Genomic DNA, 23,988 nt, shown 5'->3' on the forward strand with positions numbered 1-23,988 from the left:
TGTGGGTGCAGAGCAAGCTGGGAGCTGTAGTCCAATCACAGCGTCAGGAACCCAGCGGCGCTGCGTGGTTTTGCCTGTCAGGTCAGTGCAGCGTGCAGCATGCAGTAAAGCGCTGTGACCCCTCCTGGAACGGGTGTGCGCTTAGCGATGTCCCCCAATTTAGTGTGATTTCTAATATTTCTAATATTTGTCTAATTCCATGGACTTCATTGCATGATTTTGGTCGAAGAAAGTGTCACACATTTAGTCATTGCATGCCGCTCATAAATCCACGGAATGTATCAAAATGTCACACATAAGCAATCCGAAACATTAGCAGCTATACTCAAATGGGTTTAATTTCTGCTATCTATAAGAATCCCTCATCTTCATTGTTTGATTTTGCACATGAGAAAGTGTCACTCAAAGTCCTTGAAAATGTCACTCATAATTACACTGAAATTTTGAAAATGTCCCACATAGTAATCTGAAACCTTGGCAGCTATATCCCTCCCACCCCTCACGCTTACGGGTGAGTAGCGTGCTTTACAAACGCCTGTTTCACTGATTGATTGAGTGACTTGTCCTGAAAATGTGGGATTTTCACCCAGTTTGTCAATCAACGGAAAATGATGTCCTTTTCATCAAATGTAAACACTTCTTACATATGTGATAAAAATGAAAAATGCGACATAGCCACGCCACGAAGTCAGGCGGTAATTTACTTCAGAACGGTTAAAATAGTTAATTGAGTTACAGTTAGATTTAAACATGTTACCTTGTCTGGTATGGGGGACTGCGCATCAGAGGTATCTTAACTCAGTGACCTCCATGCCCCCTTAGCAGCCGTTTCCTTCGATTCTTAAACGTCCATTGATGTTAATTTTATCTAAATATCGGAGGAGTGGGAAGATGCGAGCGCTAAATTCACGCTTGAACTACAACCCCCATGATGCACAGAGGCATCACGTGACCATGAGTCACTTCACTATGAAGAGCCAGGTCACATGACAGGCTGAAGATGGCAGCCCTGGGAGAGGAGGACTTTGCAGCTCTGCAGATTCTGCTGAAGGTACGGTGGATAGGTCTGCTGTGGCGTTGATAGTGCTTGGAAGAGGCGTGTTAGCGCTGCTGTCATCAATCGTGTTCACCGCGCTGACAATGCACTACCCTCGAGATTAGGGGCGCCAGAAGCCATGATTACTTCTCGTCACCCGAAGGCACAGTTTTTCAGGCCTGGGCTGTCAGTTTGCATCGCAATGCATTATGGGAGTTGTAATCTCTATGAATACCTGAGTGCAGGGAGTCAATGGCTCAAATTACACGCGATAGATTGCCGTCATTTGGCAGGACTCACTCGAGGTGTTATCACTGCAGCAAGCAATGCATGCGGGGTGCACTATTGCAGCTGGAAATGTCACTGTAGTTCTGCAAGACCACAGCTGGCATTCCTCACTGCATCCATTCTGGCACCAGAGAGCACTGTTTGAAATGTGTTTGCATTGCCAATGAATGCGGTAATGATCATGCATTGTATTGTATATACTGTTAGTCGAACTCATTCCATGTAACTGCAGCTGGCAGTGCTTGCACTATTGCAGCTGTGAATGTATGCGCCATGAATTGAATGGTGTCACTGCATTTGTTCGTCTGTTTGGAACTTCTCATTTGATTAATTATCGCTGCAGTTTAGGTACAGCTGAAAATCCCAGTGCAATATATTAACTATTTCGACATTTAGCAGAACTTCTGCTTTGAGCTATCTCTGCAGCTGACAGTGCTCGTTGGATGCATTGTTTTCCCAGCTGGCAGCAGTGACAGTTGAAACTGGTGGATTGTAATACTTGTCATGAGTTCACCTCATAGTTTTTACATCTTGCCTTGAGGTTTCCCCATATATTAAGAATTACCATCAGGGTCCTTATGCCAGCATGTTGTTGTGAGTATATTCTGAAGCCAGCAATTACATACAATATTCCGGTACCGGAATTATATAATTGATGCAACCCCCTAACCATGGGTGCCCGTAGGTCTAAAATGACCTCCGGAATTTCAAAACCAGCTTTTTATCATGATTTGCCTGCCCGAACCCGCTACCTCAGCCCCCATGGGCCATGGCTGACCTCTCTAAGGCTAAGAATGACCTCCCTAAGGCTAAGAATGGCCTCCAGTATGCCAGCACCAGCAATTCCCCATATATCAAGTATTACTTCTAGTATTTCAGGGTCTAAATGTTTCCTAGTGTGCCCGTCCTTATGCTTCCAATATGCTAGCGCGGCATGTTACCATGGACGCCGCCATAAGTCTGGAATTATATTGAGAATGCCATAGCCAGCGGCAGACTCACAATCATAAAACATGTAAACAAAGCCACTCTTACTCACTTGCAGTTTCTCACTCACACAAACTCCCTCTTTCATTTAGTCACTTCCCACCCACTCATTTAGTCACTACCCCCTCACTCATCCTAACACACACACTTAATCATTCTCAATCATACCAACTCCCACTCAAGTGTACACACATGTACTCACACTCACCGGTTCTCACTCTCACTAACAAACACTCACACTTTCATACTGGCAGTTCCTGATGGACAAGCGCTCTGCTATAATAAGATGCAGTATCTCAGTCTGCCAGCTAGGGTGCAACTGCTACTGCTGCACTATTGTTAGCTACACACACAGTTGGGTATAACCAGGCGCTCTATAAATGGAATTATTATTATTATTTTTCAAGTTGGCAGTGCCCATGCCTTCAGCTTGGGACTTTTCAAACAGATTATTTGTTTTGGTTTCTGTCCCATCCAAGAATGGAGAATTACCACCAAGTATATTTTGTCTGCTGTTATTTAACTATCTATCTGTAGCGAGTCTTCCCACTGGCACCTACCCACTGTCTAGAGGGCTATTGGAAGAGGGAGGAGGTGGGGCATGACATGTTACTCATTCACGCGGCTATATTGTTAAATGGAGGTAGGCTTTCAAGCTGCAATATACCTGCAGGTTTTGAAAGCAGATGGTGGCATAGAAAGGGCTCACCAGCCCCTGCACCCTGTCTTTTCCAGGAACTTTTAAAATACTTATCATTGGTAGGCGAAAAGTGTAAACAGAGGGTACCACGGCAGCCATGTTGGATGTGTGCAGCTTTCACCCAACATTGCCCATGTCATCTCCTCTAATGACAGTAGCTACACAACCACTAACCATCACGCTGCAACACGTGTGACAATTCAGACTGTTTAAGACCCCAAAAGCTATAAGAATGGTCTAGGCGGCAGGTTTGAGTTGTTTTGATGTATATTGAATTGATAAAGGACTCTTGTTCTGCTCATCTCTAAATTACATAAACATGGCCACCATATGGCAGACTAATAAGTACAGGTGTTGACAATTTAGTGCTGGTGCCGAGCACCGGAAACCACTGCCTCAAATTAAGCACTGGTATTTCTATGGAGCAGACATAGCTGGAAGGCACTGGTGTGCTGTTAGGGTCAGAGGGAAAGTTGCAGTCAACAAATTATTGGAGGGATAGCACAGTTCTGAGTAATATGTTGTAAATTCGAGTGTGAAAAGATAAAATGTCAAATCAAATTTTATTTGTGCATTATGAAGATGCCATAGAAGGATCCATTTGAAACTTTTTGTTAATGCACGGGAAGACCCTTCTGTTGAGTGTGGGGGAAGTAAGTAATGGGGAGGTTAGAATGAGGTAGGTTAGTAAGGATGAGGTGATTTGCCCACTTCCTGGAATTGTACTGATCCCTTGGGATAGTGTGAGACTACAACGCACCACAAAATTAAATTACAGTTTGGCTTAGATCATGGGTCAATAATTCAACAGCAGGAGGCCGCTCTTTCACTTTATTGGCCCCAAAACTATGGGATTCTCTTCCTGTACGTATTAGGAGTATGACATCAGAGTCCACCTACAAGGCCTTCCTGAGGACACCTCTCTACAAAGAGATCTGATCGGGCCTGCTCTGTGTAGACCCTGAGAATACTCGTCTCTTGCTTCTCGCTACAACTCAGCCCTGGGATATTCCTGCCTTATAAATCCTACTCATTCATTCAATCATGTGTACTCACAAACATTTTCTATGGAGCCAAATAGTACTGTCTGGGGCTTGCCCGAGGGCGGTATCTGTGCTGTGACAAGCCTCCACAACCCCCCCCCCCTCTCTTGTTAATTTTTTTTGTAGCACTGTAGGAGAAAGGTGCATTAGTGCTGTATAAAAAAGCACATTTCGGTCTACTTTTATTTATCCATGTTAGCGTGTACCGATAAAATGACGCAACAGCCATGTCATAGCATCAATTTTCATTATATTATTTTCAGCCATGCTGCATAGCCGCTGCTGCTATACACCATGGCTAAAAAATATTGCTAATGCCGATAGGGTTCATAGGTGAGACCTATCGGCTTTGTGAATGCTTGTTAAGTTTAGGTGTCTTTTATAGTAATTATCTATTCTACTACATGTAGGTTATAGACCGCATTTTAGGCACAGAATATTTTCTTTTTAGCGGCCTGACGCACTGCATCTCCACACTCGCTAACCCTGCTACACCGTCACGTGTGAGCAGGGCTGCCTTGCAGAAAGTACGAGTCAGACTGGCTGTAGAATCAAAGCCCATTAGCAACATTTCACAAAAACATACCCTTTCCGCATTGTATTTGTATCTTTCTGATTGTAGGCTTTGTTCATGCAGTCATTTGAGGTTGCTCTATGAGCAGGTCAGTTCTGCTCATAAAACAAGCAACCCTCGCTGAAGAATGCAAGTTCCGATTCACAAAACAATGTTGCTTGGATAACATAAGCACCACAAAAAAGGTACAAAAGCAGGCTTCTCTGCTTCAAATCTCTGGTTATCTGGCAGGCAAGACAGAGATCTGCAGGTGCAAGGGATGGTACACCAATCCCAGAGGAAGAGCTGCGGGCCGGAAGGAGGGTGAACCAACCCCAGAGGAAGAGCTGATGGCCGCAAGGGAAGGTGGACCAGACCCAGAGGAAGAGCTGCGGGCCATAAGGGAAGCTATATCAACCCCATAGAAAGAGCTGCGGGCCGCAAGGGACCAGCCCCAGAGGAAGAGCTGCGGCCCGCAAGGGAAGGTGGACCAGACCCAGAGAAAGAGCTGCGGGATGCAAGTGAAGGTGGACAAGCCCCAGGGGAAGAACTGCGGGCCATAAGGGAAGCTATATCAACCCCATAGAAAGAGCTCTGGGCCGCAAGGGACCAGCCCCAGAGGAAGAGCTGCGGCCCGCAAGGGAAGGTGGACCAGACCCAGAGGAAGAGCTGCGGGATGCAAGTGAAGGTGGACAAGCCCCAGGGGAAGAACTGCGGGCCATAAGGGAAGCTATATCAACCCCATAGAAAGAGCTCTGGGCCGCAAGGGACCAGCCCCAGAGGAAGAGCTGCGGCCCGCAAGGGAAGGTGGACAAGACCCAGAGGAAGAGCTGCAGGATGCAAGTGAAGGTGGACAAGCCCCAGGGGAAGAACTGCGGGCCATAAGGGAAGCTATATCAAACCCATAGAAAGAGCTGCGGGCCGTAAGGGACCAGCCCCAGAGGAAGAGCTGCGGCCCGCAAAGGAAGCTGGACCAGACCCAGAGGATGAGCTGCATGCCTCAAGGGAAGCTGGACCAGACCCAGAGGAAGAGCTGCGGGCCGCAAGGGAAGCTGGACCAGACCCAGAGGAAGAGCTGCATGCCTCAAGGGAAGCTGGACCAGACCCAGAGGAAGAGCTGCGGGCCGCAAGGGAAGCTGTACCAGACCCAGAGGAAGAGCTGCGGGCCGCAAGGGAAGCTGGACCAGACCTAGAGGAAGAGCTGCGGGCCGCAAGGGAAGCTGGACTAGACCCAGAGGAAGAGCTGCGGGCCGCAAGGGAAGCTGGACCAGACCCAGAGGAAGAGCTGCGGTCCGCAAGGGAAGCTGGACCAGACCTAGAGGAAGAGCTGCGGGCCGCAAGGGAAGCTGGACTAGACCCAGAGGAAGAGCTGCGGGCCGCAAGGGAAGCTGGACTAGACCCAGAGGAAGAGCTGCGGTCCGCAAGGGAAGCTGGACCAGACCTAGAGGAAGAGCTGCGGGCCGCAAGGGAAGCTGGACCAGACCTAGAGGAAGAGCTGCGGGCCGCAAGGGAAAGTGGAATAGACCCAGAGGAAGAGCTGCGGTCCGCAAGGGAAAGTGGACCAGACCCAGAGGGAGATCTGCGGGCCTTAAGTGAAGGGGGACCAGACCCAGTGAAAGAGCTGCGGGCCGCAAGGGAAGGTGGACCAAACCCAGAGGAAGAGCTGCGGCCCACCAGGGAAGGCAGACCAGACCCAGAGGGAGATCTGCGGGCCTTAAGGGAAGGTGGACCAGAACCAATGGAAGAGCTGTGGGCCGCAAGGGAAGGTGGATCAGCCCCAGATGAAGATATGCAGGCCGCAAGGGAAAGCAGACCAGCCCCAGAGGAAGAGCTGCGGGACACAAGTGTAGGTGGACAAGCCCCAGAGGAAGAGCTGCGGGCGCAAGTGAAGGTGGACCGGCCTCAGATAATGATCTGCGGGCCGCAAGAAAAGGCCGACCAGCCGCAGAGGAAGAGCTAGGGGCCACAAGGGAAGACCTGCTTTGTCTGACATTCCGCCCTGCACTATAGTGCGAGGGTAAGTCGTACTCTCAAGCATGGGATTTCTACTCCAAGTTCACTTTACAGTACAAACCGGAGAACCCTGTACAAGGATAATCAATGTAAGATATGTGATTTCATGTAAATCACACCTGTTACATGTTGGTGAAGCAAATTATGTATTTAGTGACTATTTTTGTCTGGAGTCACTTAACAAGAGTAGGTTAGGCTATTTTGCTAATTTGGCTTTCTGAAAATCCAAGGGCTGTTTGCTCTCGTCTGTCCCGGACACTACATTTGTGCACATGGTAACGGAGGATCTTCGCATTACAACATGAACTGCTTTTGATGTGTGATGGTCAATTTTTGCTGCTATAAACCTTGTGTAACACCTGGTTCTCATTTTAAACTTCCGGCTCTATATGAAGTGATGTGATGCCTTTCGGCAAAATTGGCGCCCTATAAAGGTGGCTGTCACTGACTAAAAAAAGAAACAGAAAATGCACTATGGGTTGTTGGGTTATTTCTGCTTCTACATTCTATTTGTATTTGGCATTTATATAGCTGAAATCTAGCCAAAATGCATTGGAATGCTGTACAGAGTACAAGGCAAAGACACCATCAACATGTAATTGAGATGGGAGGTTACTGCATCACCATATAATGTTCTACAAAGAGGTGTGCTTTCAGCTCTTTCCTAAATTTCTGCATGGTTTGGGATGTCCTCGTGGATAAAGGGCTGTTGTCACAGATTTTGGTTGGATAGATGGAGAAGGCCTAATCACTGTTTTTTCCTAGTCTCCAGCCTGCTGGGCCTTGGCTATGGGTGTGCCGAGAACCAAAAGAGATATTATGATTGTAGGCCGGATAAGCAGGGGTTCTGGTTGCAATGGCTTTGTAGCGATGCAGCTGCTTTTGAGTTTGGTGTGGGCTGGCATTGGCAGCCCCTGGAGTTCCATCAGGGTGAAGGATCGCTGAGCTGTTGTTTGGCAAAGGTCAGTGGAAGTCATTTGGAACTTACTTTACAATCTAACCATGCTGATAGTTGTAATTCACAATTCTAACAACGAAACCAAATGAACTGCAGAATCAGATTCCAATTGTTTGAGCTATAAACTGTTTTTTGGCCTTGTAGTAATTTATATAGTTCTTCTTTTTCTGAATAGGCCTTATTTTCTTTTCTTTGTTGCCACCTTAAATTTCTGCCATTGTGTGAAATTTCTTCTTTGTTTTATTATATTCAAAATATAAACTTTGATGGGAAATTGTTCTGTGGAGCAGTTTCTCCATCTTGGAGGGACAATCCGTAACAAACTTAGAAAATGGTGTATTAAAGCTACATATTGTAATTCATGTACTTTGCTGTGTGACTCCTGAGGCGTGAGCCGGGAGCTTTATTTAGCGCTTTGTGGTAATTTTAGAACAATCTGACATCCAGGTGTTAACTGTGCATTATTGTTAGGACAAATCTCTTACCTCATTTTCGCCGCATTTTTAAAACCGTATTTTGCTGCTGCTCTTGGGAAACGCAATGTGGGGGCAAGGGCGGGAGTTGTGTCGGCCATCTTGGGGAGGAATCGACTAGGTCAGCGGACTAGTGTCTGTATCCTCACCTGCCTGGCCACCTCCTTGCTTGGCTACAAATAGTGACGCTTCGGCGCCCGCGCAGACACCAGACTCCTGAGGCGTGAGCCGGGAGCTTTATTTAGCGCTTTGTGGTAATTTTAGAACAATCTGACATACAGGTTTTAACTGTGCATTATTGTTAGGACAAATCTCTTACCTAATTTTCGCCGCATTTTTAAAACAGTATTTTGCTGCTGCTCTTGGGAAACGCTGTTTGGGGGCAAGGGCAGGAGTTGTGTCCGCCATCTTGGGGAGGAATCGACGAGGTCAGCGGACTAGTGTCTGTATCCTCGCCTGCCTGGCCACCTCCTTGCTTGGCTACAAATAGTGACGCTAAGGCGCCCACATGCAGCTGGCGCGCCTTAGGCAAGCCCGTCTGCGCCCGTCCGGGCCATCGCCAGTCGCCATAACCCCTGCATCTAACACAGGCCATTCCTGTAGATACAACCGTGAACAACTTGTGAACCTGGCCTCCATGTGCCCATTAGCACCGTGGTCCTTGCAAGAACCGACTTTTGTGTGCAAATTCTGCGCTTTCAAGGTGGACTCTGAGTAGCAATTTTCCTGCTCATCCGGCGGTACTGAGTCAAACTTCTCAGCCTTAACTGTCGCTCTTTGGTGAGTCACTATGCTGAGGTTTTTGATTTATTAATGGATGAGAGCCCCGACACCCTTTTTCTTACTGAAACCTGGCTTACCCAGGATTAGCCCTCCCGGATGGCTACATCCTACATAACATTAATAGAGAAGGGGGAAAGGGGTGGGGGGGATTGCGGTGATAGCCAAAGCTATCTACACCGTTAGCCTGTGGAACGAAAATATAGTAGATTGCGAGAGTGCATTGTTTAAAATAAAGTTTAGCAGCAATTTGACCATGTCTGGCCTGTTAATTTAGAGACCCCTGGGCCCTCAGGAAACTAGTACCTAGTAACTAAAATTGGACAGCTGGCCTGCAACGCAGCCAACTTTACCATCTTGGGGGATCTGAATCTACATCTCGAGCGGGAAGGAATGGCTGAGATTGACAACTACCTTGCGGATCTGGAAGCTTTTCAGCTCCCGCAACTGGTCGCGGGAGGTACCCGGGCGGCAGGCCATCTGCTTGATCCGATTTTTTTCCAATCTTGGCTGTCTAAAAATCTCTTCTCCGGTTCCACTAACATGGACCGACCACTCAGTAATTCCATTTTCCCGACTGTGGCAGGGTAGAATTGATGCGGTCCGCCCAGTCACGGTGGCGAAACGGCCCTGGCATAAGTTAGAGCAGGAGCTGCTCGCTACTTGGTTAGCGGAGCACAGCCCCCAGCTTCCTCATGACATAGAGGGGGCACTTGTGAGTTTTCATGACTGGCTGGTAGCTGGTCTGGATAGCTGTATTCCAGCTAAACGGGGCGAAAAGGGACGTGGGCTATCTAACCCATGTTCACTGGCCTTCTAACCCAGGCAAAGAAGGGTTGCAAACAACTAGAACGTGCCTGGCGCCGTTCTTATGAGCCTACCGCCAAAGTAGTGTACCGTAAGGCAGTCAAATATTATCACAAACTCATCCGCAAAGCGCAGGCAGAGTTTGTAGCCAACAAAATCATGGCCAGCTCCAATCCTACTAAAACCATCTTCACCTGCTTTAAAACATGAAGAGCGCAGGTATGACCAATATTTCCCCCGTAGCATCGAACCATCGCTGCGAAGATTTAGCACTCCAATTTGTGAAGAAAGTGGAACTGATATCATGATTTTTCCACAGGTATGACCCCCGCTGAGGATGTTGTGCTGACAGGGACTGACTCTAGGGTGGACATCTGTGTGTCATCTTTCCCTCTGTTGTCACTCCAGGAGTTTGAGGTTTTAAGCGCTAAAATCAAGTCTGGCTCGCCGGAGGACCCGATGTTGGCGATCCATTTTCGCTAGCTTCTTCCTCTCATTTCCCCTGTGGCACTAAAAGTGGTCAACCTGTCATTGAAATCAGCCTCTGTCCCTAGGGCGTGGAAGCACGCAAAAGTGATCCCATTGTTAAAAAAGCCATCGCTTGATCCGGACGATCCTAGTAATTACCGTCCTATATCTCAACTACCTTTTATGGCGAAAGTAGTGGAGGCACATGTCAATTCCGTCCTGTCTAAATACATCTACACGCATAACATCTTTGACCCTTCCCAACATGGTTTCCGCCCCCGCCATAGCACCGAATCAGGTCTCCTTGCTGTTACGGAATCCATCCGTAGCCAGCTGGATGTAGGAGACTTCGCCGCCTTGGTCCATTGGATCTAAGTGACGCTTTTGATACGGTGTCACATGCGATCCTTCTTGATCTCCTTTGGACGATCGGAATCGGGGATTCTGCCCTGGAGTGGATTCGGTCCTTTCTGGCTGGGCGTTCGTTCCAAGTGTCAGTACCTCTGTTTCACTCTCAGGATCACGCTCTATCTCGTGGGGTGCCACAGGGTTCCATCCTGAGTCCACTTCTTTTCAATCTGTACGTAGGACCTTTGGAGTAGGTGGCCAGAGGTAGGAGGCTATCCTTGGTGTCGTACGCTGACTACACCCAGCTGGTGATTGCCTTCTCTAAAAATTGCTGTGCAAATTTGGAAAGATAAAAGGAGGATCTATCGGTAATCTCGGATTGGATGAAGGCTAACTGCCTTCAAATAAATGCCAGCAAATCTGAGATTCTTCTCTATGGGAAAGACCAAGAGCTTTGGTCGGAGAAGTGGTGGCCTGATCATCTTAAACCCGCTCCGTCACTGAAGAAGATGGTAAAGAACCTGGGTGTTTAGTTCGACACTGGCCTAACCTTCGAGAAACAGACCAGAGCTGTTGCTGCTGTGTGCTTTGGGCTTCTGCGAGGTTTAAGACCTTTGCTTGGCTTTTTCCCTCCTGGGATGCGTCCAATCATCCTGCAAGCCACCATTCTTGCGAGGCTTGATTATGGCAACGCATTGTATTTGGGCGCCAATAAAGCAAGTATTAAACACCTCCAGAGGGTCCAGAATGCGGCAGCATGCACGCTAGTAGCGCTTCCTAGATGGCAGTCGGTTGCTCATGTGCTCCCTAAGTTGCACTGGCTGTCATTGAAGACCGCATTCACTTTAAGGTGATGTGCATCGCGCACAAAATTCTGATGCACCAAGCACCTATTGGGATCTCTAGTTTATTGAAGCCCTATATGCCCGGGCGTGTTCTGAGATCCGCCAACTGTGGGCTGGTCTGTGTCCCTCGAGTAAGAAAAGCTAGGGTGGTGGGCCGCTCGTTTGGCCTTTTGGCGGCCAAACTTTGGAACTCCCTCCCAGCAAACAACCGAGTCACATCCAATCTTTTGACGTTTTGGAAGCCTGTTAAGACATGGTTGTTCCCTACTGTCTAACAAAGGACGCTTGTTGTAGCTGCCCGCTCCTCTCTAGTCTCTAGTTTGCGCTGGGACGCCTCGTTGCTGTGGCAGCCATGCGCATTATAAATCCTGTATATAAAATATATGTTACATGTGGATGCATTTTGGTGGCTCCGGGGTACAGATGAGAAGCGAGCAGATTTCCCTCGACTTCTCTAGCAGACCAAGGAACTGGAAGTTGTTTTTTGAATGTGACAGATGAATAGATATAGATGGTGATGAATAAATACACGTAGATGGTTCTCCATCTCACAGAGAGGGAGGTAATTGTATCCTGAGCGCTGAGACATATACGCGGTGTGTTATTACCCTGTATCCCAGCATTTTGGAATCTTACTGTATAACCTCTGTCCTGTGGAGGCCTAAGAAGAAAAGGCTGAAACGTGGTCACGTCAACACTTCTAAGGAGGAGTCATTGGAATTATATTGATTTGTGAAATTGTGTTGTGTTACACTAGAGCTAGGTGAGCTAGTCAACATGCCTTAGGTGTTTCACCTTGACTACCTCTAAGTGCTTTACCCAAAAAAACAAGGGGGACACTAGTGAGAATAATTTTCTAGGGTTAATGTGATATGTATTTTTGTTTTATGTTGATGCATAGAATGTTGTGATATATGTAATTCTTTTGTCCTCAATGATTAGGTGCCATTGTTTGTATGTGCTACAAACAGATTTTGATACATTCGTTTAGAATAACTAATACATGTAGAGAGGGTAATTACATTGTCTTGTATTGTTTCCTATTATACCAGTTTCCATTGTATAAAAGTATGTTACATGTTCTGCAAGTTATATTTTTTACCTTCAGTAGATTTGAGTTGACCAATAGGAAACGTAGGAGACTTTCTCACATACAACAGTCTCTAAATGAGTGTCCGATATGTGGCTATCCCAACCCCTACGTCCTTGCTAGGTGTGTGTTGAAACCTCCCGATTTTACCTAAGCCAGTGTTGTCCTCTTTATTGATGCAATAAAGTAACTCTACATCGTGTCATACGTACACTGCTGTACGCATGTGTCACTTGCGAAGAAGTCCTTTTACTGCGCGTCACACGTAATGCAGCCATCTTTTGAAAATCTTTTGTGTTCGCCTCTATTCCTAGGCCTCTTCCAAGGATGTGGTCAGAAAGCTGTGTTGTGATTGTTTTGCAACATCCACCATTGGCTCCTCCAGATTGATTGACAGCACTTGTTCCAGCCTCTCTGCTACGCCCGAGGAGGCTGAGAAGGTAGGTATGAGGCGCTCCAGAAAGGACCCTTCCTGTAATGTTCTTTTGACAAGATATGTGATGCATATTGTTGTAATCTCAATAGGGGATGTCCTGTCTGGGTGGATAGAAGCACAGTCAGTAAAAAGATTGGAAAACATGATCATAAAAATAGGTATGACAGGAAAAGGGGTACTGTGAGACGTCTGTAGAGTGAAGGACAATGGGTAGTGATTAAAGACCTTATAGCCAACACTCTAAAATATCCTCTTACTCTAAACCAGCAAGCATTAAACGTGCCAACCATAATTATGTGGTATTGGAGGATGGATGTACTTGGAGTATGACCAATGTGGCCCGTTGTCTTGATGCTCTCATTCCTGTAATTGTGAAAGTAGCAAACCAAGAACAGCTTCACACAGATTATGCAAGATCCAAAGAATTCGGGTACCGCCGCCCCCCTGATTGGCAAGGCAGACTATAAAATGGATTAACTTTCCCTCTGTATTTGCGTGGTATATTTATCCTGTCTTCAATTCCACGTATATTGGACCTTTACTGCCTTTTCATAACGTGGATAACTATATGCCTTCGTACTTGTGCATTTTCATGTTACTTTATACTATGTATATACGTTTGAATTTCTATTAAAGGGAGGTGTGTTCTAATCTATAATGGTACATTCCTTTCCACTCTACCCCCCCTCTGCCTTATCATTGTTATGGTCCACATTCCGATTGGTGCCTTCTGGTGAAGCTCACATGACAGTGTTGCTGTAGAGCTACCTGACGGGCTTATATGAAGGGGACTCTCTGTCAAGTAATAAACATTGCTAACTTAACTTTCTCACGTGGAGTTTTTCTAACATATATATTTTTACATTTCCTCAAGGTGAAACAGTGTGGTTGCTCCTCCTGATTTGTAAAAAAAAAAAAAGAATCCTTTACTATAATTTATCTCCATATAGAAACATTAATTCCCTCATAGACATTGACTGCCGCCCCTCGCTACCAAGGGTCTGTCGTGTCCACAACATTCTGTAACAACCTTTAGGAACAATGAAGCATACATTTACAACTCAGATGTAGTTCTAAACACATGATTGAATAGTTATAGAACTTGACCCCACATGTCTGACGGAATACATGAATAGAGGTTTGGTCAAAACAGATATAGAAAGGATAGTTTAATCAAACCTTTTTGCATTCACACTACATAAATGTACTTACAATGAGTTCAATTTAAATTCATGTACAGTGAGTGATCATCCTTAGAGTTTTGCAACCCTACCCCCCTCCTGAACCGACGTTGGACACCCTTCTTTGTACAATTTTATTTTAAACTCCAAGTTACCAGTGAATATATTTTGTCTACATTGTATGTGGTTGCGCATCATAAAGTCGGACTCAAAACAATTTCCATCTCCTATAGATGATTTTTTTGGGATATAGTTCTTGTTGATAGTCAAACAAAATAGTTCAGTATTAAATGTCATGGTGAGAAGAGATTTGTTATTTCCAACCTCTTGAGCAGTTATTCTTTATTCCAATCGCTGTCAAAACAAGAACCCTTCACCCCTCCCTCCAATTTGTGGTGTCTTCCATTTTTCAAGTCCAATTAATTAACGTTTCCCCCTTTCACTTTTCTCTGGGCTAAATCTAGGATACTCTACCTGGGTTTCACGGGATAGTCAGTGTCCCAGTCAGGGTAAGTTAATGAGACTTCAGACTCTCAGGTTCTCTTAACATATTCCTACCCTACAGTCTCCATCCATGCACTCCAGTACTGGTTTCCATACTGTCACTCAGTTTTGAAAGTCTTTTAGTTTTCTAGTAGCTGCTCCTTTTTGTAGGCTTTGGGTAGCTCAGTGCTCTACTGTTGGTATCTAAACGCTTCTCCTTCTTTCCTGAACACGTACTGTAGCAAAGCTCGAATGATATGACTTTTCCTTTATGGAATAGATCAGCTTGAACCCTACAGTCCCCTTCTTCTCAAGGTCTGTATGGTTTTACCACGCTAGCCACTGTGAAATCTTCATTAACATGAGTGGGTTTTTATAAGGTATTGGATTAATATTTAGTGTCGGTGACTACCCACCTCAAGGAATAATCGCAATTCTTGACCGGGTGAACCCTAAAAGTCACGAAGTGGACCAGAGCTCAACCCCCTGGTAGCGATGCCACTGATCAGACCAGATTAACTAAAGAAAATGTGTAAAGTATTTATGCAGTACCAAAACAGTAATTCATAACAGTAAACATCGTAAACAGAAAGGGTCCAGTCCAGGTCTAGTTACCAGTGTGTGTGTGTGTGTGTGTGTGTACGTGAGTGCGTACACAGACAGCGGATACTCAGTAATTGTCATGGCAACCTGTTTTCTACCTTTCAAATGTGCCCCCAGTGTTGTTTGTAAAATACAGAGCCAAGAGTCTGGTAGGGCAAGAGCGGAGGTGAACTGCACCCAGACAGTGCATACACAGGAAGTTTCATGGCAGACTGTTTCCTTCCATTCAAGTGCACCCCCAGTATCCTATGTAAACCTGGCCGACTTGTCAAGTAGGAATTGACACTACAGCAGTATTTGCCACTGTAATGTCAAAAAGGATAATCCGAGCCCCCACCTTTTTGCTGACCGCAACAGAGTTATCCATACCCATTTAAGTCCACCTCTTAATCACATTGATCTATTGTGTAACTTCTGGAACGAATTTCACATCTACTTCACACTTATTTAAATGCCAACTACTGATTGGGAGAAAAAACAGCAAATACAAATTAGCCTAGAAAAACGTCAGGCAGTATATAGGTAACTGTCTCAAAGTTACTTTTCCTTAAAATGTATTAAAAGTCCAACTTCACCACACAATTAGATTCTAACAACTATTATCAATAGTTTCATTATTTTTCTAGCTAGTCCCATCCATTTGCAATAATAGCATTTTAATCTGTACTTTGGTTTTCTACCTAGGACAGCTAGGCCTGCGACAGTAAAAAGTTATTTTTGGGGGCTAATCGCTATAAGGACATAAAAACATTACATTTCTACATGTCCTACTTTTAAAGTTCAAAATAAGCTTTATTGAAAGTTTTAAAAAAGACATATAAACAATTTAAATACACGAATGCATGAGATTGATACAGAAATAATAAATGAAATACCATGCAGCGACAGGTTGATTTGCAGTGGTTATACTGCATCAAGCAGGGTCCAACGGTAGGCATGAAGCTATATTTTACACTGTTACTGTAGTGGAAAACACAATAGTTGCTGTAGTCCACAAACGAGACAAGGGTCTTACAGGACTAGAGTGCATTTTGTACCATGAAATAGGGACTTGTAGGTGAGCTAAATTAGGAATATACCAATGTGACCATGTATAAAGGGGAACCCTGGCACTTTACCAATGGTTAGACGGGTGAAAGTGCACAGAGTTCTAATGCCAGCAAAAATATAAAGTGCAGCAAAAGGCAAAAAAACATGGTCACTACGCAGAAAATGCAGATTCCTTACAGGTGTTAATGGAGAAGATAAAGTAGTCAGTGATGGATAAATGCATGTTATTCCACATCTTGAATGCATAGATTCAAGAGTCTGGCTGCATTGTTTTTCCTTTTATAAACATCCTAGTCTGAAGTTGGGTGGTGTATTGGCTGTGGGTGTCCTCACAACCACCCACTATGTTGAAATTGTTTGCAAAAAAATGGGTGCTGGTCGTAATAGCTTTGTAAATGTTGCAACTTGTTTTGAAGATGATGAGGGCTGGCAGGGGGATCCAGTGGAGTACCATCAGGATGGAGTGATGTGACGCTGTGGATGAGACTTGCTGCAGCATGTAGGATGCCCTTAAGGGGTGCCAGTGTGGAGTCTGGGAGTTACTAGGCAATCAGTGAAAATTGAGGTTGGAAGCTGTCCGGTCTCATTTAATTTAGCTAGGTTTTTGCTGGTTATTGTTTGTTGTTCTTTGCAAATAATAAACATTCTCTCTTGGTTCGGTTGAGCTACAGGTGGACATCCAGGTCTGGGTGTTGTGCAGGCAGGCGCTGGATTTCTAAAGCAGGGGATACTTTCACATAGAGTTTCGTTTCATCAGCATATTCGTGAATATTGATGTGGTTATCGGTGAGTAGAGGAAAAGCGGATCCAGGTAGAGACTTTAGATGACAGGAGAAAGTATGGAACCCTGTGGACACTGCAGGTGTTAGGAATATTTTGATTAACCTAGAGGTGCCCATGTGTACAAACTGGTGTTGGCTGGAAAGGTAGGAAGAGCAGTGGAGGACATGGCTGTTGAAACCCATTTGAGACCCCAGGATGTGTCATTTGTAAGAGCTGTGAGGATGAGCAAATTCTCGAGGCAGGGGCCATTTTCCACCTGTGTTTCAAGATGTGTGGCTACAATTCGTACGGTAGCGGTCTCCATGCTGCAGTGCAGCATTGGTTGTGCCAATCACTTAAGTAGACCTTTAAACATGTTTCAGGCCTGCCATTACAGCCTGTGTGTAGTTTTAAACTACCAATTCGACCTAGCAAAATAAGCCCTTTGCCAGGCCCAAACCTTTGTTTTTAATACATAAATGTCTACCCTAGTGTACGCCCTCGACAGTACAGAGGGCAGGGTGCAATGATTGTAAAAAGCAGGACATATATGTTTTAGGTTTACATGTCCTGGTAGTAAAAAAACTCTTAAATTCAGTTTTTCATTACTGTGAGGCCTATCTTTCACATAGGATAACATATGTTGCCTTATTACATTTTATTATTGTAATTTCCAAATGACAAGAGATCAACAGTTTATATTTGGTGTCCTAACTTAAAATAAAACCAGATTTTAAATTTCAATTCTGAAAATGCCACTTTTAGAAAGTTGGGATTATCTTAGCCTGGGCTGCACCCTGTCTCTGGGTCACATGATTCGGTGTAGCTGACAGGCTTTGTGTCTTCCTACTAAACAGCCATATAGAATCGGAAGCTAAGGTGTCACTATGGTCCATAACTGACAAGATGGGTAGAAGTAACTTGTCCAAGCCCCACTTACACCTGAATAGGTTATGTCCTGTCTCCACACAAAGGGGTGCATACCTCATGTAGTCGTTCTGGAGCAGGGCCAGGAAGGTAGGACATCTGTTCCATTCAATTGCACCAAGGGTGAGTAGTTCGCACTTTACGAATTCCAGATTTTTACTCATTTTTACTCTAAAAATCCAGCACAAGCCGCCAACCCATCCCAGAGCTGCATCTGCCACCTACAGGTGACCACTAGCGCAAAGCCCTAGCCACCCATGGGCTGGGGCTGCCTGCTCTTCATATCACACCGACTAATGCCTGCAACACTCCTTGCTGCCTGCTTCCTTCTCCAACACGAATGTGACTCTTGGTACAAAACTTGAGACGGTAAACCTTTAGCAGGGCTTATCTAGGACTTTATCTGACCCCTCCCCCCCCACCCCCTTTTCATTTTAGTAAGCCTGTTCTTACGGCTTAGCCCAGTACAGCACTACCAGATAGCCGCAGTTAGTGCTTTGTGCTTTTTGGTGTAATTTTATCCTTTAATCTTTAAAAATGAAATCCATTACTTCGGTCCTGCTGATAGGATTTTTGCCACTTTGGTCTTGTTTTTTAAATTGAATTCAGCTCTATTTTTCTAACCTAATATCTTTTTGTGTGGTGGTTTCATTATTATACTATTTGAAGTTTTTCACAAATACTTTACACATTGCTTCCTAGTTAAGCCTGACTGCTCTGTGCCAAGCTACCATGGAGTTAATCACAGGTTTATTTGGAGTGTGCTTGTGAATTACCTTGACAACTTGTAGATGCTGCTTGAATAGGGCTCATACCCAAGTCCACCAGTAACCCAAGGTCTCACAAACACAGAGTGCCTTTTAAATGATCCTGCTAATAAATAGACAGTGCGTGAAGGGCTGGTAGTTGGAGTGGTCATCAAGGTGTAGTATAGGTTTCTTTAGAAGTGTGATGATATGGCCTATCTTGTGAGCTTCTAGTAGGTGTTTTAAGTGAAGCAGGCATTGACAAGGGTGAGTAGGGATGAGAGAGAGACCCCAGAGAGTGCTTTGTTGAATGATGAAGGAAATACATCATCTTCATTAGAAGTGACTTTGAGGGAGTTGAGTATGTTAGCAAGATCTGCGAGAGATGGGAGTTGGAAGAATGACCATATCTGGATTCCAGAGGAAAGAGAAGAGCAGGCTTAGTGTTGTGAATGTGTTTCCGGACCTTCTTTGTTTTCTATAAGAAAGAGGCTGATGGCTTTGCACTTTTCTGCGGAGCGAGGAGCAGGTGGGTGTGACAGGAGGTATATACAGTTCTTGATTGTCTAGAAAAATGTTCTGTTTCTGTTGGTTTCTTGATTGATAGTGTTGCTATACTCTATTTTGACTGATATGATGAGCTATGGAGTGTTGTGTGGAAGGACTTAGTTATCATGAAGTAATTAAGAGTTCTGTGTTACTTCTGTTTTCTTTCCAGTCTGCAGATAGTTAATTTATTGTCAACGAGGTCTTTAGGGCACCATGGTCCTATAGTGCTAGTGGGACCATATCCCATATTTCTACCGCTGTGCTTGTAATTTCACTATAATACAGTTTTTGCAGCCTCCAGGAGTTTTGGCAGTCACAGTATATCTCATATGGGACCTTCTCACAACTGCCCTGTACATATGCACTCCACGTCTACCCGAATACCTCGATGATGATTCAACGACCATTCTCCATTCAAGTTATAACATCGGGAAATCCCAGCCCACTATTATACCTTGATCTAATGTTTTCGAAGATGACGCCGAGTGTCATCACCATAAGACACTCACAAAGTCACATGTTCTTATAATGGTAGCCAGTGTTGTCGTGAAGTTTGTAGTGGGTTGGGCTAAGGATTTATAGAAAGCATGTCTGATTTGAAGGAGGACAATAGCTGCATTGAGTTCTATCATTAAGATAACCCTGGAACCACTGTCGAGCCATAGAATGGATACCAGTCTCATGCATGCGTTGGATAAGTATGGCGTGCAACACAATGTTGAATACTGCAGAGAGATCTGTCGGAATAAGCGGTTCCTAGCAAAGCAGTTTACGAACTGAGGAAAGCCCTGAAGCCGTATTGAGAAGGATCTAAAAGAGTGTTACCTAATGTAAGGTCTATTCCAGGATCATTCACCAAGTAGCTGTTTAGTTGACCTTTCACTTTCATTACTGCCCCTTTATCTGCCCTCAAGCCAGTCTGTTTATGCTGTTCTTCATCTAGCTACAGTTCATGATCCAGTCTGCCCTGTGTTAGTGTTCAGTAAAATTTATCAGTTCTCAACAACACTATATGCTTGATTCTTTCTACAACTTTTAATGTTTCCCATAGTGTCTGAACAGGCAGTCTGTTAGGGGTTTGTATTATCTCTGCTCTTTCAGCTGTGTCGTCTTGGCTATCCTGTCCCAGGTCCCTTTTTCATGTTCCCAGGTGCTTTGTCTATGCCTACTGCCTCTAGTATAACTTGAGCATGACCAGAGATCATAACTACTATCACGGCTGCTACGTTATATATCAGTTCTACTGAGATGGACAGGAGATCGTGCCTCGTGTATCAGTAGGGGATGTTTGCACTTTCTCAGTTAAATATAGCAATCTCCATTTGTCCAACTATTCCAGATCTCTGATCACTTTAGATGTGTCGTGTGGCATCTGATCTGTCTATAGTGGTGTCTTGAATGACCTAGGCTGCTATCCGGCACATGACTAAACTCCCCGTCCAGGATATTCACCCCCTCTACAAACCTCTGGAGTTCAAGGGTATGCAACGTTTATAACGCAACCGTTACAACGCCGTACCATTACGACGCGGTCATAACAACGAAAGTTGTTACAACGAATTATGCTGGGGGGCGCTCAAGGATAGTAAATCATTTACTTTACTATCCCAACACCTTCCCTGCTATCCACGGGGACTGGTGTTGGAATAGTAAACTAAATTTTTTTAATTTGTGCCCCCCCAACGCAAGTCGTTGTTACGACTTGCGTTGTTACAACCACGTTGTAATGGAACGCGTTGTGAAAGTGTGCGTGGTAATGACGTACATCCAGTTCAAGTCAAGTCAAGGAAAGCTTTATTTGGCTGCATTATAAAACAGACATAAAAGCACATAACAAATCATAGACATTTCATATTATATTACAAAATGTTGAAAAGCAATGGTCCTATCACAAGTTCTACAAAAAAAATATATTTACAGCAATTTTCTGAGACATGAGCACATGCCCGCAGGAAGATGATGCTCATATTACAACTTATCAGTGACACCACACTTTCTCTGTTGTAGCACCTTCTTTAAAAACATAGCTAATCTCCATGCTGTTTGCTCATCTTCCAGTAGCTTGAGTAAAATAAAGGGTGGGCGACACTGCCTCAACGCTCGGTTTAAAAAAAGTGGAATTTTTCCAAACTTTACTTGGCTCAATATTAAATGTGCAAAACAGGACTTAGTGAATAGTGGATTCTTCTGAACTTTTGTCACAGGGACACCGTTGTAACACATGAGACCAGTCAATTGACTCTTTGGGAAATGACACTTATCTATGGACATTACCCAGTCTAAGTCTTGTTAAGAGGAATCTATCGAAGGCCCGGGGTACAAAGGTTAGGTAAGGCTCCATCCCTGTGGTAGTGCGTAACAGTTAGTGTTGCCTCACACTTATTTTGGAAATTTCCCCTAGCATTCTGATAGAATCCAGTAATTGGAGGCCCTCGTACTTTAAGATCTTTCTGGGTATCGCCAACATAGAACTTGGTTTTGGAAAATATTTCGGATAACCCAGATTGTTCATGAAATTATGAACGAATCTGATCCAAGGAATCTTAAAAGTCCCTACCAGCCTTAGGCTGTCTTCCAGGATCTCCTTATTTAACGTAGTCTGGTCTTTGCACCAAATCCTGTGCCACAGGAGTGCAGGCTCTAGTTTAATGAGCTCGGCAATGTAGGGAAGGCCCAGCTCCTTGTGGCAGACATAAGAGGCGGTACTAGAAGGTACTGACAGAATATACCTCGAAAAAGCCTTTTCTACAGTTTGTAAGGGAAGAGTGTTTACGAAACCCCACACCCCTGCCCCTTAAGTCGCCATGGTGATACACATGACTTATATATCTGCAAGAGTTCTAAGGATGGTTTCCTGCCTAGCTTTTTTGCGAAGGTTGATAGAGCTGTTGTCAATCTAATAAATGCCAGTTATTTGGCGGAGATAGTTTGTGTCCATGAGTCCTGCTGATTAAATAAAATGCCTAAGTAGAAAAACTTCTAGTTGAGGCTAACTTCTTCCCATCAACAAACATTTCATGTGTCCTCTGTGTCCGTTTACCACACCTCATGACTAAGGTCTTGGATATATTTATATTGAGGCCAAGATCCTTCAAAAAGTCATTAAAGATCTCCAAAATCCTCTGTAGGCCGTTTTGAGTGTGTGCCAAAAGCACAGCATCATCCACATAAGGAGTGCAGGAATCAGTCGACCTCCAGCTTGGGGAAGATCTTTGCTCTTCGAGAGTAGCGCTTCTCCAAGTCCATTAATGTAAAGGTTAAAAAGGAAGGGGGGCAGCACGCAACCTTGTGTGACCGCTCTCCTAATGGGAAAAGCCAAAGTGTTCTCCCCAGGCCATACCGCATGCTTGCAGTAGCACCACTATACAACCGTCTTAAGAAAGCAATGATATGGGCTTCAACCCCAACTATTTTGAGGACTTTCCACAGCCTCTTGTGTCTTACAGAATCAAAGGCTGCGGTGAGGTCCACAAAAGCCAGGCACAGACCACCTGTCTTTGCTCTTATATATTTTCCTACCAAGATGGCTAAATGTAAGCTTTGTTCTAAGCCTGGCACTGAAGACGTACTGTAAGTCAGATAAGATTAGGGTATCCACTGCCCAGTCTTGTTGGCGCTCAAGAATGACCCGTCCGGCCACTTAGACCAGGGTGTCCAACAAGGAGATGGGTCTGTAGCTTCTCTGGTCATGCTGGTCCCCCTTTTTTCAAAAATTTGAATAATAATTGATTCCACCCAGGTCTTGGGGAAGGTGCTCCGTAGCAGAACTGGCACCACACGTTTTAGACTATGAGGATGAGTGAGCCTGTATTTCGTAACATCTGAATCTGCCTGTGTCTCCCTTTTTCTCCTGCGGAAAGACTATCTCTAATCCCAGCTCTTCAATTCTGGCATACACCAGTAACATTTCATAGAAGTTTTAGGTCCCTCATATTGAAAGCGGATAACTTCAGCCCCACGTTTTTCAAAGGTGTATATTCTTTCCTGGTGTTTCCTTGTGTGCTCTATATCTGATATAGTCATCACAGGTTTCCCCCTACCCTTTAAACCAGCTTGTGAATCCCTCCCAGTAACAGGAAGTACAATCCACTGATGATCTTCAGTGTATCAAATGTAACGCTGTACCAACTCCCATATCAGAGGTGACTTCACTGACTTTCCAAGGCCATCTCTCCAGTCTTCCACCCTTCTCTCTCCCTCATGCTTCCACTGCTCTTAGGAACTGTCTGACACATGTAATGTCTATAGTTAATGTCACATGAGGCTTTTCCCAGCAATTCGTCTTGTTGTCTCTGCAATTTGCAACTTCCAGGAATACTCCACATTGTGGCTCATTGGCTCTGCTTTGGGGCGTAGGTATTCAAACTTTATTCTGATCCTGGAACTGACTTTCCTGCATAGTCTTTGTGCTAATTTCTGCCATTCTTTGAGTTACATTCTTGTGGATCTACTTTATTCATACTCTTTCCGTTTCGATCTGCTCTGTTGCAATCTCCAGGAGTCGTTTGCATTCCAATATCATTCTAACATGTTGATCTTTTCAATTCGCTCAAAAATTAAATCACAGAGGAACAGCGAGCAGGAAAAGTCCCCAATTCATTAGTTCTTCCATCATTGTTTCTTCCTTTTCGCTGAAGTAAATGCTCCAGATCTTGTAAAAGTATTATTCTGGAATTTGAGTATACCCTTACAACTGGCCTTTTAGGTAAGACGTTGCTTCTGTTGTAACAGAGTTAGCTTTGCCACACTATCTCTTGGTCTACTGTTGGGTTTTTGCCGTTTTTTCTGTCTCAATGTTAAATAGGTCTCCTTCCTTTAGATCTAGGATATGGGCACAGAGCAACTTTGTATATGTTACTATC

General features: G+C 44.7%; 1 protein-coding gene across 3 annotated transcripts in view; it reads left to right on the plus strand.

Annotated features, from left to right (window-relative positions):
- Positions 1-930: 930 nt before the first annotated feature.
- Positions 931-23,988, plus strand: part of COMMD9 (COMM domain containing 9) — an 85,282-nt gene continuing 62,224 nt past the window's right edge. For 2 of the 3 annotated variants that reach the window (XM_086959894.1, XM_086959895.1), the window contains exons 1-2: positions 954-1,051; positions 12,704-12,829. In XM_086959894.1, the coding sequence (XP_086816020.1) occupies positions 1,001-1,051; positions 12,704-12,829 (177 nt within the window). In that variant the 5' untranslated portion in view covers positions 954-1,000. Of the gene's footprint in view, positions 1,052-12,703; positions 12,830-23,988 lie in introns of all 3 variants that reach the window. The other variant, XM_086959893.1, reaches the window with a different exon arrangement.

This window comes from Lissotriton vulgaris, chromosome 2_2, assembly GCF_964263255.1.
Source record: "Lissotriton vulgaris chromosome 2_2, aLisVul1.2, whole genome shotgun sequence".
Lineage (NCBI taxonomy): Eukaryota > Metazoa > Chordata > Amphibia > Caudata > Salamandridae > Lissotriton > Lissotriton vulgaris.